The sequence below is a fragment of the Diadema antillarum genome, unplaced genomic scaffold (assembly GCF_040938485.1).
Source record: "Diadema antillarum isolate AM-2024a unplaced genomic scaffold, OU_Dant_1.0 seq00000821_RagTag, whole genome shotgun sequence".
NCBI lineage: Eukaryota > Metazoa > Echinodermata > Echinoidea > Diadematoida > Diadematidae > Diadema > Diadema antillarum.
The window spans coordinates 529,924-542,169 of NW_027271698.1; the positions used below are offsets into that span (position 1 = coordinate 529,924).

The window sequence follows — 12,246 nt, forward strand, 5'->3', positions numbered from 1 at the left end:
GACTGCGTATACATCTGTTCATACAAAATCTAGTTAGATTTAATTAGAATTCACTTAGTTGACGAAGAAACACAATATGCTTATCAAATCATGAAGCTTTTGGAATGATTGTGTGCTTTCAGCAACATCAGATTCAAACATATCAGTTTTTAAAAACACCTCAAACTGAGTTTCCCGCTGTTATTGTAGGTTTTGTGGAAAATCTTTTTTTTTTTCTCAGAATTGTATTACCACACAATGTATATTGCTGAAAAGTAATTTTTTTAACACAGTAATATGCTCTGTTTAATCCTCAACAACTGCAGGTAATGAGCAAGGTTGTCATTCCTGTTATAGTGACCGTAGGCAAGCCATTTTGAAATAACCTGTAGTGAAAATAATGTCCTGACCCAAAGCGACATTAAGGGTGACCCTACAAGGAAAAGTTGACTTCAGACCATGAAAACAACATTCAGAATCGATTTCATTGACTCAGGAAACCTATAATACAGATTTTGAAAATTATTGTAAAATGTTTACTTTTTTAAACAATGGAAGTGACTTTTGAATTTCAGATGGCGGCCATATTGGATTTGGCCAATATGGCCTCAGGGCGCCCTTCTTGGCGCCCATCAAAAATTGAAATACACTGGTATGCTTTTGGCAACACGTGTACCAAATTTAGTGCTTTTTGAAGAATTTGAACCAAAAAGTCCTTGTGCCCCCCCCCCCCCCCCCCCCCCCCCCCCCCCGTAACTGTAAAATGTCAAAATTTTTATACCAGTGAAGCTCTCTGCGAGCTTATATGCAGGAGGGCGAATTGATACGCAGCGGATCGAGCCGGAACGAGTAACAGTCGAGTGGATGAGCAGTGAAACGAGGAGAAGCGAGTTCATGCGAGCTGCTACGAGCTAGTGCGAAATGCCAGCGAGCAACGAACGAGTGGCGAACGAGGTACACGCGCAACGGAGCGAGCAATCTTCGTACTGAATCGTACTGTTACGAGCAAAAGCGAGCTGGAGCGAGGTGAAAAGCAAACTAAGGCAACCGTAGGCAACCATTTTGTACAAAATATACGAGTTACAACGCAACAATGTGACTGCTACAAAATATTTTGCCGCGGAGTGCTGCGTTAGGCTGCTTTAAGGCTGCGTTTGACTGACGCAGCGATACGCAACTAAAACCGCAAAGGTGTGCCTTGTCACATCGTGTCTGGGGAAGCCTGCGGGTTGACTTGCAGGGAGGTAGGTGTGCCTTGTCACATCGTGTCTGGGGAAGCCTGCGGGTTGACTTGCAGGGAGGTAGGTGTGCCTTGTCACATCGTGTCTGGGGAAGCCTGCGGGTTGACTTGCAGGGAGGTTTTTTTTTTTTTTTTGGTGTGTGTGTGTGTGTTTTTTTGTGTGTTTTTTTTTGTGTTTTTCCTCCGGAGCTCCCCACAGTGGTGTTGGCCCGCACCAGTACCCGGAGATGCGCACGCAAGTCTGATTTGCCAGTGTCGCTGGTCATCTGCGTGCATGTTGAGGGTCAGTTACTGCCTCTCTGCTGGTTAGTTGAGAGTATATATATAGACATTCTGTATGACTTTCTGCCATTTCAAATTACTTCAGAGCAGGGAGGTCTCACCTCCCTGTTCAGAGGGATTCCTTTGCAGATAAGTCAGTCCTCACCCGCCGCCCAGAAACAGAAACTTGCAGGAAAACATACACACACACACACACTCGACACACACGCACACACACACACACACACACACACACACACTCACACGCAAACAGACAGAAGACAAGCATGTTATCACAGTAGTACATGCAACGATATTCTATGGCAGGTCGGCATGCATATAGCAGGTAAGTGGCACGCGTCTAGCAGGTAAAACGCAAGTACCGAACTCTTTTAACATCTTTGTCCACCCGCAGCAATTGTACTGCTCGTACTCGCAACAAGCCCGCGTAACTTGCCCGGAGGCGCAGCTGCCCGCCGGAAAGGTGTGACACGCAGCACACCGTAACACACAGACAGACACACGCACACACATCTCCCCCGCCGAACTACTGTACCCACCATAGAGATGTATGCTTATAATATATCTCTATGATACCCACACACACGCACTTGTCTCCGTACACGTACACATTATTTTACAAGAAGTGCACTGCTATAGAGAAGTGAGTCTATTTATATCAACGTACATGTACTATAGTACTTGTCGTTTTTACATTTGTGGGCGACGTTTGAAATCATTTCTACATTAGTGGGCGTTTTTTACATTTGTGGGCGATGTTAAATTTTTACATTTATGGTCGATTTTCTACATTTGTGGGCGATGTATTTTTACATTTGTGGGCGTTTTTACATTTGTGGGCGTTTTTACATTTGTGGGTTTAACAGGGTGTGACAAATGAAAAACAAAGGTTTACAAGGACAGGGTTTGTGGGAGGGTGAATAGAAGGGCTTTAAACAAACTAGCTGGGTCTATATCATGAAAACACCAGTTGATCAGGTAGGCCTACCCCCAGTTTATACTGTCACTGCGTCAGATAATTCCCAGGTGAGTGTTTGGTTACTCTTCTACATGGGTAGAATCTACTGTACAAGCAACTGGTCTTATGTTGACCTTCATTATTCATATATTGTGTAGCAGCTGAAATTGTCACCTTCACCAAGTTCACTGTCAAGGTTATTAGGGGAGGGATTAGGGTAATAAGACTGGCACACAAAAACAGAGGAAAAAAACTGAGGAGCTCCAAAACCAGCAAATGAACCAGTGACATATTGGTGTGCAATCCATGGCCATGGATTTACCAATTGATTGCCAACAAATGAAACTGCTGCCGCAAGTAAATCATCAATCAACACAAAAGCGTGTTTAGTTTGATGATGCAATTAATAGTAAAGACAAACGTGTGTGCTCTCCTCTGTGCGATGGTAATGTTTTGTGCAAACTGCTGAATCTAAAATACGAATCTATGTATTTCAGTTGTGTTTGACTATCAATTTGATTTGCATCTCCTTCATTTTTGTTTTCTTTGTAATGTACGCAAGAAGATCCCGCAGACAATGAAGAGGGTGAGAAGACAGTTTATATCTTCTTTGAGCGTTTCTTCATTTAAATGTACACTCCCATCAATCAAAAGTTCACCTTGTCATTGACTGTTGTCTTGCAATGCACCTATACATGACCCCCCTTGCCTCCGAGTTTTCTGTCTATCCAAAAAGCTGCTATCCTCAATCTGTCACTATCGCCTGTCAACCTGCCACACCCACATTTCTCTCGCACCTTCTATGTTGGCCTGATGCCCTTAGAGAGGGAAAGTCCATCCTGGGATTATGTTGCTGTGAATGACAACCAAAAAATCAGGGGAGTAAATCAGTGAAATCTTGGGAAAAACTTGGACTTGCAAAATAAAAAAGTTATGAATTATTTAAAAAAAAGTTACAAATTATAACATTTTGGAGATTAAGACAAATATTTGCAACTGTGTGATGTAGGTGATGAACAGCTCTCTGTTTTTGTTTTCCCCTCAAATTTCACTAATTCTCATGTCTCTAAAAATTTGAGCACTGACAGAACTTTTCCATTGAGGAGGACATGTTAAAACATATCATTGTTATTTCATACCTAGAACAGCTAGTCAAGAGAAAGTTTATCGTGGGAGAAAAATGGGAAAAAATTGTGTACTTTAAATTAAATTCAAAGCTATTCCATACAGAGTTGCAAATTTGTTCTACTCTCTGAACTTTTACACTTCGTAACTTTTACTTATGGCTGTGTATGGCTTTCTCCCCCAAATTTTCACTGATCTTGTTTACTAATTGTTCTGTTTTCATACAAAGCAAAATAATATCAGGATGGAAATTCCCTTTTTTAAGGTTTCTTATATCATTTTCAGCACAAAGTTTCTGTCCTAGATACCCACTGGCCATCTTTGCCTTCTATGTGTGAATTTGGTATTCAAGGCCCTGACATTTATGTCTATCAGTGGGCGACCTTTACAAGTTTTCTTTGTGCACATAATCTTTGTGTTTGAAGTGCTGCTACATGTTTCACTGTTTCCCCTCTGCTTGAAATCACACTGCACTGTACGTATGTGTTGGTAGCATGTTTGTTTTCAAAAGAGGGAATTGAGGTGCAAATGTATGAAAGAAATATTAATGCAAAAATGGAAAGTACCAATTTTCAGTGCCTAGTTTTCATCCATTTTGAATCCATAAAATACCATCAATGAATTAATACCATCTACATCTCTTTGCAGCATGTAGCACAAGCTCTACATAAACACAGCAGAAAAAAGATACAACCAAATTTGATCGATATGCGTACATGGCACATCAAATCATTAGCAAACACTTCTCATATCATTGATTTTGTCTTTGTGCACGTAGTGATTATACTTGCGAAAGTAAAATCATTTAGACTGCATATACAGCTATGGTCACTCCTCAAGAGTTCAAACTGAGACCAAAACCTTTGGATACAAAGTGCATATAGTCATTTCATCAAAACATGCTTTGACAGTGTGCCTTGACAATGCATTATCATTTTACTTGTCGTGGAGGAATATCGCATTCTATTTCATGTAGAAATTGAATCCAAAGTGCTGTCATTCACTCTTTAGTGCTGTACTTGGACTTGCACTTATTGTTTAATTCATCAGTTTTGGTTTTTGTCTTTGTGCAGGAGAAATATGTTCTCTTTCTGTGTAGAAAGTAAATTTGAAGTGTTAGCATGCACATTTCAATGCAGTACTTGAAATTGCACTTATTGCGTAAAGTTCATGTGTCCCTTTTTTGCAACCTGGAAGGTCGGTAATTCAGGCCTTTCTTCAAAATAATAAAGTTGGAAGCTTCTTTATGATGGAGGGCAAACAATACTATCATTCTTCGGTGAATGTATTTGGACCTAAAAAAAAATATTCCAACTGTTATTCTTGGTACAAAAGGGAGCAAATTCTGAAATAACATGGAGTAAGTTTTTCATTTCTTTTTAGAAAACTGTAAGGTGTATTACTATAAGATTTCATATGCAATGTTTGGAGACAGTATTCTTCAACCATGCAAAATTTTGTTGCAAATGGGATATACCACCTTTAAGTTATTAGTCATAGTTGTTATCCTAGTTCTTCTGTTACTATTTACCCCCCCCCCCCCCCCCCCGGGGGGGGGGGGGGGTTAAGAGAAGTGTTTGAAATATTTTTGTTTGAGATTATTTGAGGTTGGACTATTTTACCAGATTTCAGAAGATAAAATCTTGATATCATCATAATTTGTTTAAGTTAGTGGAAGCCCCCAAATGATTAGAAATGTTGGTATGGTATGTATCACTAGAAAATCACAGCAACCTCAAAAAAGAATGATACAATTACTACTAGTCCTGATGCAACTATCAGATGACTAACAGGCAGTGTTTTGTACACTTCTTGTACCACATGTCCCCACAAATTACCCTGAACTGCAAGTCTGACAAAAACCAGCCAGATAAAGTAGTACAGTAATTTTCTCACTGCTAACATTGCACCATTCAGAAAAGCTCACCATTTCTGGCTTGGAAGCCTGCACTGAAACTAACACCCAAATACTGCCACTATGTCTATCATGTACCTCCTAATATTTCACTAAATGGCTTCGCTCAGCTCTATACTGAATGGCCTTGTCATGAAAACAAATATATTGATGTGTACCTCACCTCAAAAAGCAAATGTGCTTTCGCTCTCTACCGGCAGCATGATCAAAAATACAATTGTCAAAAGCAACCTGACTATAAGTAACTAATGTGTCTTTGTTTTCTGCCACAGGACCATATGTCATGTGATCTTAGCATTAGTGTTGTTTTCATCATTAATTGTATTGGATGTCAGTTATCTTTAGTCCTATTGACTGTTGTAAGTGTTTGTTCCTCATGCAATTATCTTGATGTCAAGATCTCGCAGTTATCCAGTTTAAGTTTGTAATCCTTTTATGATGTACATGTAATAGAGGAAGAGTAGTTTTGAAAGATAGTCTTAAGCCTTCTCTAGACTCTTTCATAACTTCAATACTGATAGAGGTATAGATACTCTGCTGTTGTTCTGGTATCATGTTTTTCAAGCAGAAATTCCCCTAATGGTTATGCTTTGAAATAACAATACAGTGTTACTTATAGTTGCCAAAGTTTTGATGTCATTAAAAAATGAGGCCATTCACATGTCTATTCAGATACGGACATGGAACCTACTTGAGTTGCAATCACTTCTGAAAGAATAGTCCTTTCCTTTAATTATCAGTTTTCATCTTGGTGCTTGTACATAACCTTCAACAACAGCAAAGCTGACAATAGATTCCTCGAAGTTAAAGTGCTTTGATTTGCTACAGATGGCAGACATAATTAACATCAAAGTGATATGAATGTGTAAAGTTGCTGGAAAGAGTAAAAAGTGCAAGCCGTAATGAATAGAAACAAAACCTGCTGGGAAAGCTGTCTTTGTTATAAGTTTATTTTATATTTATTGTCCCTTTGCATGACTTTGTCTTTAAATGAAATACAGTACCACATAAGAAACAAATGACATATCATACATGTACATACAAATGATGATATACATGTACAATAGTCAACCATGCCTTAGTCGACCTTGCACAAGTCGAAAAATTGGCTTAGTCTAAAAACAAAATTATACCTAAATTGCTCGTTACATGTGTTAATTCTATTGTGTTATTTAGAAGAATAGTATCATAAAGTTTTCTCTAACATTCCCAAGTACACTACCATTCTATCGTTTGAAAACTGTGCTTGCACATGTGTTTGTACTTGTATCAGTACTTAATGCCTGCAGTGGAGTGCTTGTAGTTGATATCCTATTTCTGCTTCGACTGAGCTTAAATGTACCAATACCCTAAGTTATTATGTTTGCTATATTTGTAGAATATATGCTTGAGACATGCCTTCTGCAAAATATTGGAATTTTTTGTCACTCCCAGTTTTATTTATTGGGGTTTAAATGTAAGTTTTAAAGGGTATACAAGAACAAAAACAACTTGAAGTAGACTCGGTGATTACCTGATTTTTTCAATTCAGTAATTGCGCAATCGATTTTTTTTTTTCCAAATACATCTCAAACGATAGTTATATTGTTGGGTGAGAATTATAAGGGCATTTCAGGTGCCTTGAATACAATGGCTTTAGTGGCAACTTAGCGCCCATATCATTCTCAACTAACGATATGCAATGCATGTGCATGACCAGCTGCCTCTGGCCCACGCAGTTATCTTGAGTGAATTTGTAAAAATGTACGCGTAAAGCTAGAATGCGCACACATCAGTACCGGCCCTCATGGGGCAGAACTTAAACGCGTGGAGCACAAGTGCCAAATTGTTATAGAGATATGATCTGATTTATCGAAATGTGTATACTTTGGGGGCTATCACAGGTGAATTATGACCTTTTAGGTGTATTCTAGCTGTTTACAAGTTTGATTTCCAGGGTATTGGTACACTTTAAAGGGATAGTACGGTATTGGTGGAGATGAGAATTGGGCTTTCAACTTTTTGCGAGATACCAAGAAAACACGTATGATATAGTACAGAGCATACCATTTTAAGAGGAATTCAAAGTTTATTAGATGAAAATCGGGTTTGGAATGACTGAAACATCCAAAAACAAAGTAAAACGAAGCGATCGTAATGAAGTGTGGGTCCCACACTTTATTAGAATCGCTCTTTTTTGGATATCTCGGCCATTTCAAAACCAATTTTCATCAAATAAACGTAGAATTCCTCATAGAATTACATGCTCTTTCATATTTCATAAGAGGTTTCTCATTATCTCACCAAAAAAATGTTAGAAACCTGAAATTAGGTCTCAACCAAAACTATACGATCCCTTTAAAACAAACACCGCAGTCCTCACACTTAAGCACCGGGTTTGCCATGTGCATGTGCATTGATGTAATTACATGTACATGTGTACCATCTCCCTAAAATTACAAATCATCACGGATGATTATGCATTGCTATACAAGGTTATCCCATTATGATTTGCCTACCAATTAATAATTGAATGAAATATGCCATTAACAAAAAAAAAGAAGAAAAAGGAAAGAGAACTCCCACTTGTTCCTTTGCATTTATCGTACAGATCATAGTTGTGCTATACAGACTGCAAATTTGCACTTTCTGTACCCGAAGTCACTCCACTCCACAAATTAGGAATAGGAGCAGCCAAATGGCTCTCGTTAATAAAGAAAGTAGAATTACCAATAACATAATATATGAACTACTGCTTTGACTATTAACTTGAGCAAACTGTAGAATTTGCATCTGTGTGTGTGTTTGTGTGTGTGTGTGTGTGTGTGTGTGTGTGGCAAGGTGCTAATGACAGTTGTCATAATAGCATTTGATTTTTTTGTTGACTTTCTCAAATATTTTGCAACTTCTCAAGTAGGAGAAGGAGAGGACAATGAAACTGATGAGTTTGAAGGTGAGACAGAGCTTTTCTAAAGATCTCACTTGCTACGCTTCCGCTTGCAGAGAGCAGCACATTGTAATCTTTTTCTCTTTTTTAAAAAGAATTTCAGTTGGATGATATTTTTGGAGTGCTTGCAAACTTGACGTGTTCTCGCAAAGATTATTTGGTAGATGCGACTTCATCGAAAAAGGATTCAGAACTTACTCACACAGTTATTCTGTACTAATTTTGAATATTCCTGATGACAGCAGCACCACACATAAGAATCTAGGTCATTTTTATTTTTTATTTCTTCTTTACACTGTAACAAGGTGCCAGCTGCTGGTATAGCAAGAGGCAAGTTGCCTTTGTCCAGACTTTTGTTAAGTAAGATTTTCTGCAGGTCTTGGGACAATAGCCTTCTTCCAGGGCTCTGTTTCATGACACTTTCTGCAGTTGCTTCAAGCTTCCACAGACAGAAGAACTCTACTATCTTTAACAAACTGTGAAAAGGAAAACACTAAATTTTGTTAATGATACCCACATACTAACATTAAGAAGTTTAAAAAGGAAGACTAATTCCTACTGTACCAAACTGCATGAGCATGAGCTGATGACACAAGCCGGGTTCACACGTACACCAATTAGCGGGATACAAATCTCGAGATTTGCATCGCGATCGTCATCCCGAGTTTTTTGCACGTGTGGACAGAAAAAACCTGAAAATTAGCGGGATAAGCATCGCGATGCTAATCCCAAGAAATCTTGCGCTGGTTCGTCAATTAGCGGGATAATTGGCCGCGCGCTGGTACGTGTGAACGGTCGGGATTACAATCTCGAGTTTTTACATCCCATCATGCAATGCGCACATCACAACAGCGAGGCCTCTGCAAAGAGGTCCTTCACCTCTTTGGAGCACAACAACAACAGCGCGCGAACCACACCACTGACGCGTAAAAGACAATGGACAAAGGTAAGTGCGCGCAAGCAGTGATAGAGAAGGGCGCTGTGTGACCCAGTTTGCAGGCTTTGTTGTTGTCTCTATCGGCAATTAGCGGGATAATTCGGTACGTGTGGACGCTCGCCAAATTAGCGGGATACCGATCGCGATCGCCATCCCGCTAATTTGGTACGTGTGGACGCTCGCCAAAAAACTCGGGATGAGCATCGCGATCGTCATCCCGCTAATTTGTACGTGTGAACCCGGCTATTGCCTATAAGTTAGCACCCTCCCTTCTGCTCTTTAATCTTCATAATCCTAATTATAGTCCTTTTTGCACATTCTCTTAACAATTGCTAAGTTTCTGACTTAACTCTGCTATGAAATTCAAAGAAGTTGCCCCATTCTACTTAAAGCACTGGCTTTGTTTCTTATGCAGAAGACGCTCTGCTTCTCTCGAGAGCTTACTGTAGAATGCCAGCTTAAGTGTTTTTCACTCTCGCGGGTGCATGCTTGCTTTACAGTATTGAACTGATTGCTGTGGTAGATATTATATTGTTTACTTGATAACATTTTGGAAAGAAAAAAATGTCCAGAGACTTTTAGTCACCGAATATGATCACATTATTGTACCAGGTCAGCATGGCCCACTTTTAAAGGGCTGTAATTTGTGTCCTGCCTGTAGCAAAATGCTTTGACCTATACTCAAATTTTGCAGTGAATGTTCCATATGTATATATGAATGACTGATTATACCAAGTCAGTGATCAAGTATCAGTATGACAATAACACTGTCCCTAAAGTGACTGAATCAGGAGAAATCACACCATACTGAGATGTTTTAGGACATTGAGGCCATGCACATGCTGATTAATCTGGCCCAGATGTGAAAACATTATTATTGTCACTGTCCCTGGCAGCAATTAGTGACATCATACCAAACTTGATGAAGTTGAAACTTTGTTTCATGCCTGCCCCTCAGAGGATCTGGGGTGCAGTGAAAGGCAAAGTTTTTATTTGACATTGTACATATTTCTGCTAATCCCTAAACTCCTGGGGGAATTTCAACTGCAGAATTAATCTTCTTCTCATTATTAAATTGGCAACCTCGAATTTCACAGCACATCTTATATTTGAGAGAGAAAAAAAAAATGGTGTAACTGGTTGCATTAATTCAATCTGCACCAAATCAGAACAATCCTGAAAATCTAAATTTGAGAGGGAAACACTTTAACTTTAATTATCGTAAATGTACTGCCAATTTAAGGATCAGTAATTTAGCAATTTTATCGGAGGTTTTTGATATTTCTGCAACTGAAATAAATGGTATATGATCATAATAGAGCTCAGATGAAAGACATATTTGTATTCAAACATATCAAATAGTAACAATGAAGAGTAAAATTTGTGCTAAAAAGATAACAGTACCTAACTACAGAAATGCTCTAGTTGTATTTTTGCATAGATAAGACATTTCACAGATTTTCCAATTCCGCATTATAGTGGTAATGTTTTTTTATGGACCAGCCTTCGTGAAGAGTGGTCCAAAAAGGCACTTTTGTTCATTTCAAGAATTGTTGACATTATCAAAACATCACTTCAAAACTAATTATGCTTAATTTAAGTTGAAAAACAAAATATCGTAAGTTATCTAATATCTTTGAATGTGCATAAAATGACACCTGGTCCTCTTCATTCTGTATTATCATGAAATAGTGCTGTACATGTAAGTCGACCATTTACTTGTTCCCAAGTATTTTCACTATCAAATTCAAATATCACTCAATAATTTTGTTCTATTGACTTTGTGTCATAGTCATGTATGAACAAGCAATGCAGAAATAAAGTCAAATAAAATAGAATCAATTCACATCAAAATAAAATGTGGCATGAACATGTCTTACTAAAGAGTTCCTCTCCGAATGTAGTTTGTCATAATCCAATCTTTAACAAAGCTGGAAAAAGATAAGAAAAGGACCTACAATGTATTTTCCACTTGACTGATCCCTACAAGACCACCTCATGTATAGGAAGAAAAAACATGTCTTCCTTGTTTGCAGGTATTTTGTTGTAGTGATAACAGAACTGTCACCATTTGAATTATTTTTGTCAAACGTACATGACTTCTGTTGAAACCATTATTTTGGATAATACCTTGACCCATAAGTGTGTGTGTGGGGGGGGGGAGGATTTTACTGCAGAAATTTTATCTTGCCATTGAGTTAGCAACTCTAAATTTTACTGCATATCTTTTACTAAGAATGATAATGTTCAGTCCTTTAAAGTGCATATTACCATAAGTACAACAAATCAGATTTCCATGTTGGGAATGTCTTGCAGAAAAAACTTCTCACTTCAGTAGCTTGTAACTCTCCCTCCTTTTTCATTGGTCCAACTTTCTCCCTCCCTGTGACCTTCTTGCAAGAGCATCCAGTGTCATCCGCTAGGCTTCTTTCAACCCTGCTTGATTAACCCACCTGGATCTCATGCAATCGAACTTAGTTCTAAGTTCTTCTTACTAGAACTTAGTGAAGGAAATGTGTAACTCACTGAGAAAAGTTTCTTAAGCTTAAACCATTGAGGACGAGTCCCAAGTATACTCGGGCAAGTGTCTATGGGAAATGCCTGTTGTAGCAAAATCAAACCGTCCTCAATGGGTTAATGAGGTTTGATCTTTTATATAAAGCTTAATGAGGTTTGATCTTTTAGATGATTTAGGAGTGTTTCTTCAGTGCACCAGTGGTCAGGTCTGAGACTTCAAAATATATTTTTGATTCTGCATGATAAAATGTATAAAGTAGTTTTCTCTTTGTTGGTTGTTTCTCTGCACTAGTGGTAGAAGTGTAAATGCCTTTCTGTAAAGTAAGTTTACAATAATTTCAAGATATTACCAGAATTATATCAACAT

At 38.4% G+C, this 12,246-nt stretch overlaps 1 protein-coding gene across 1 annotated transcript in view; it reads left to right on the top strand.

The window, feature by feature from the left end:
• The window catches only part of LOC139739914 (uncharacterized), a 189,102-nt gene that overhangs the window by 119,142 nt on the left and 57,714 nt on the right, over positions 1-12,246 (top strand). The window contains exon 6 of the mRNA XM_071650514.1: positions 3,022-3,045. Coding sequence (XP_071506615.1) covers positions 3,022-3,045 — 24 coding nt within the window. The remainder of the gene's footprint in view (positions 1-3,021; positions 3,046-12,246) is intronic.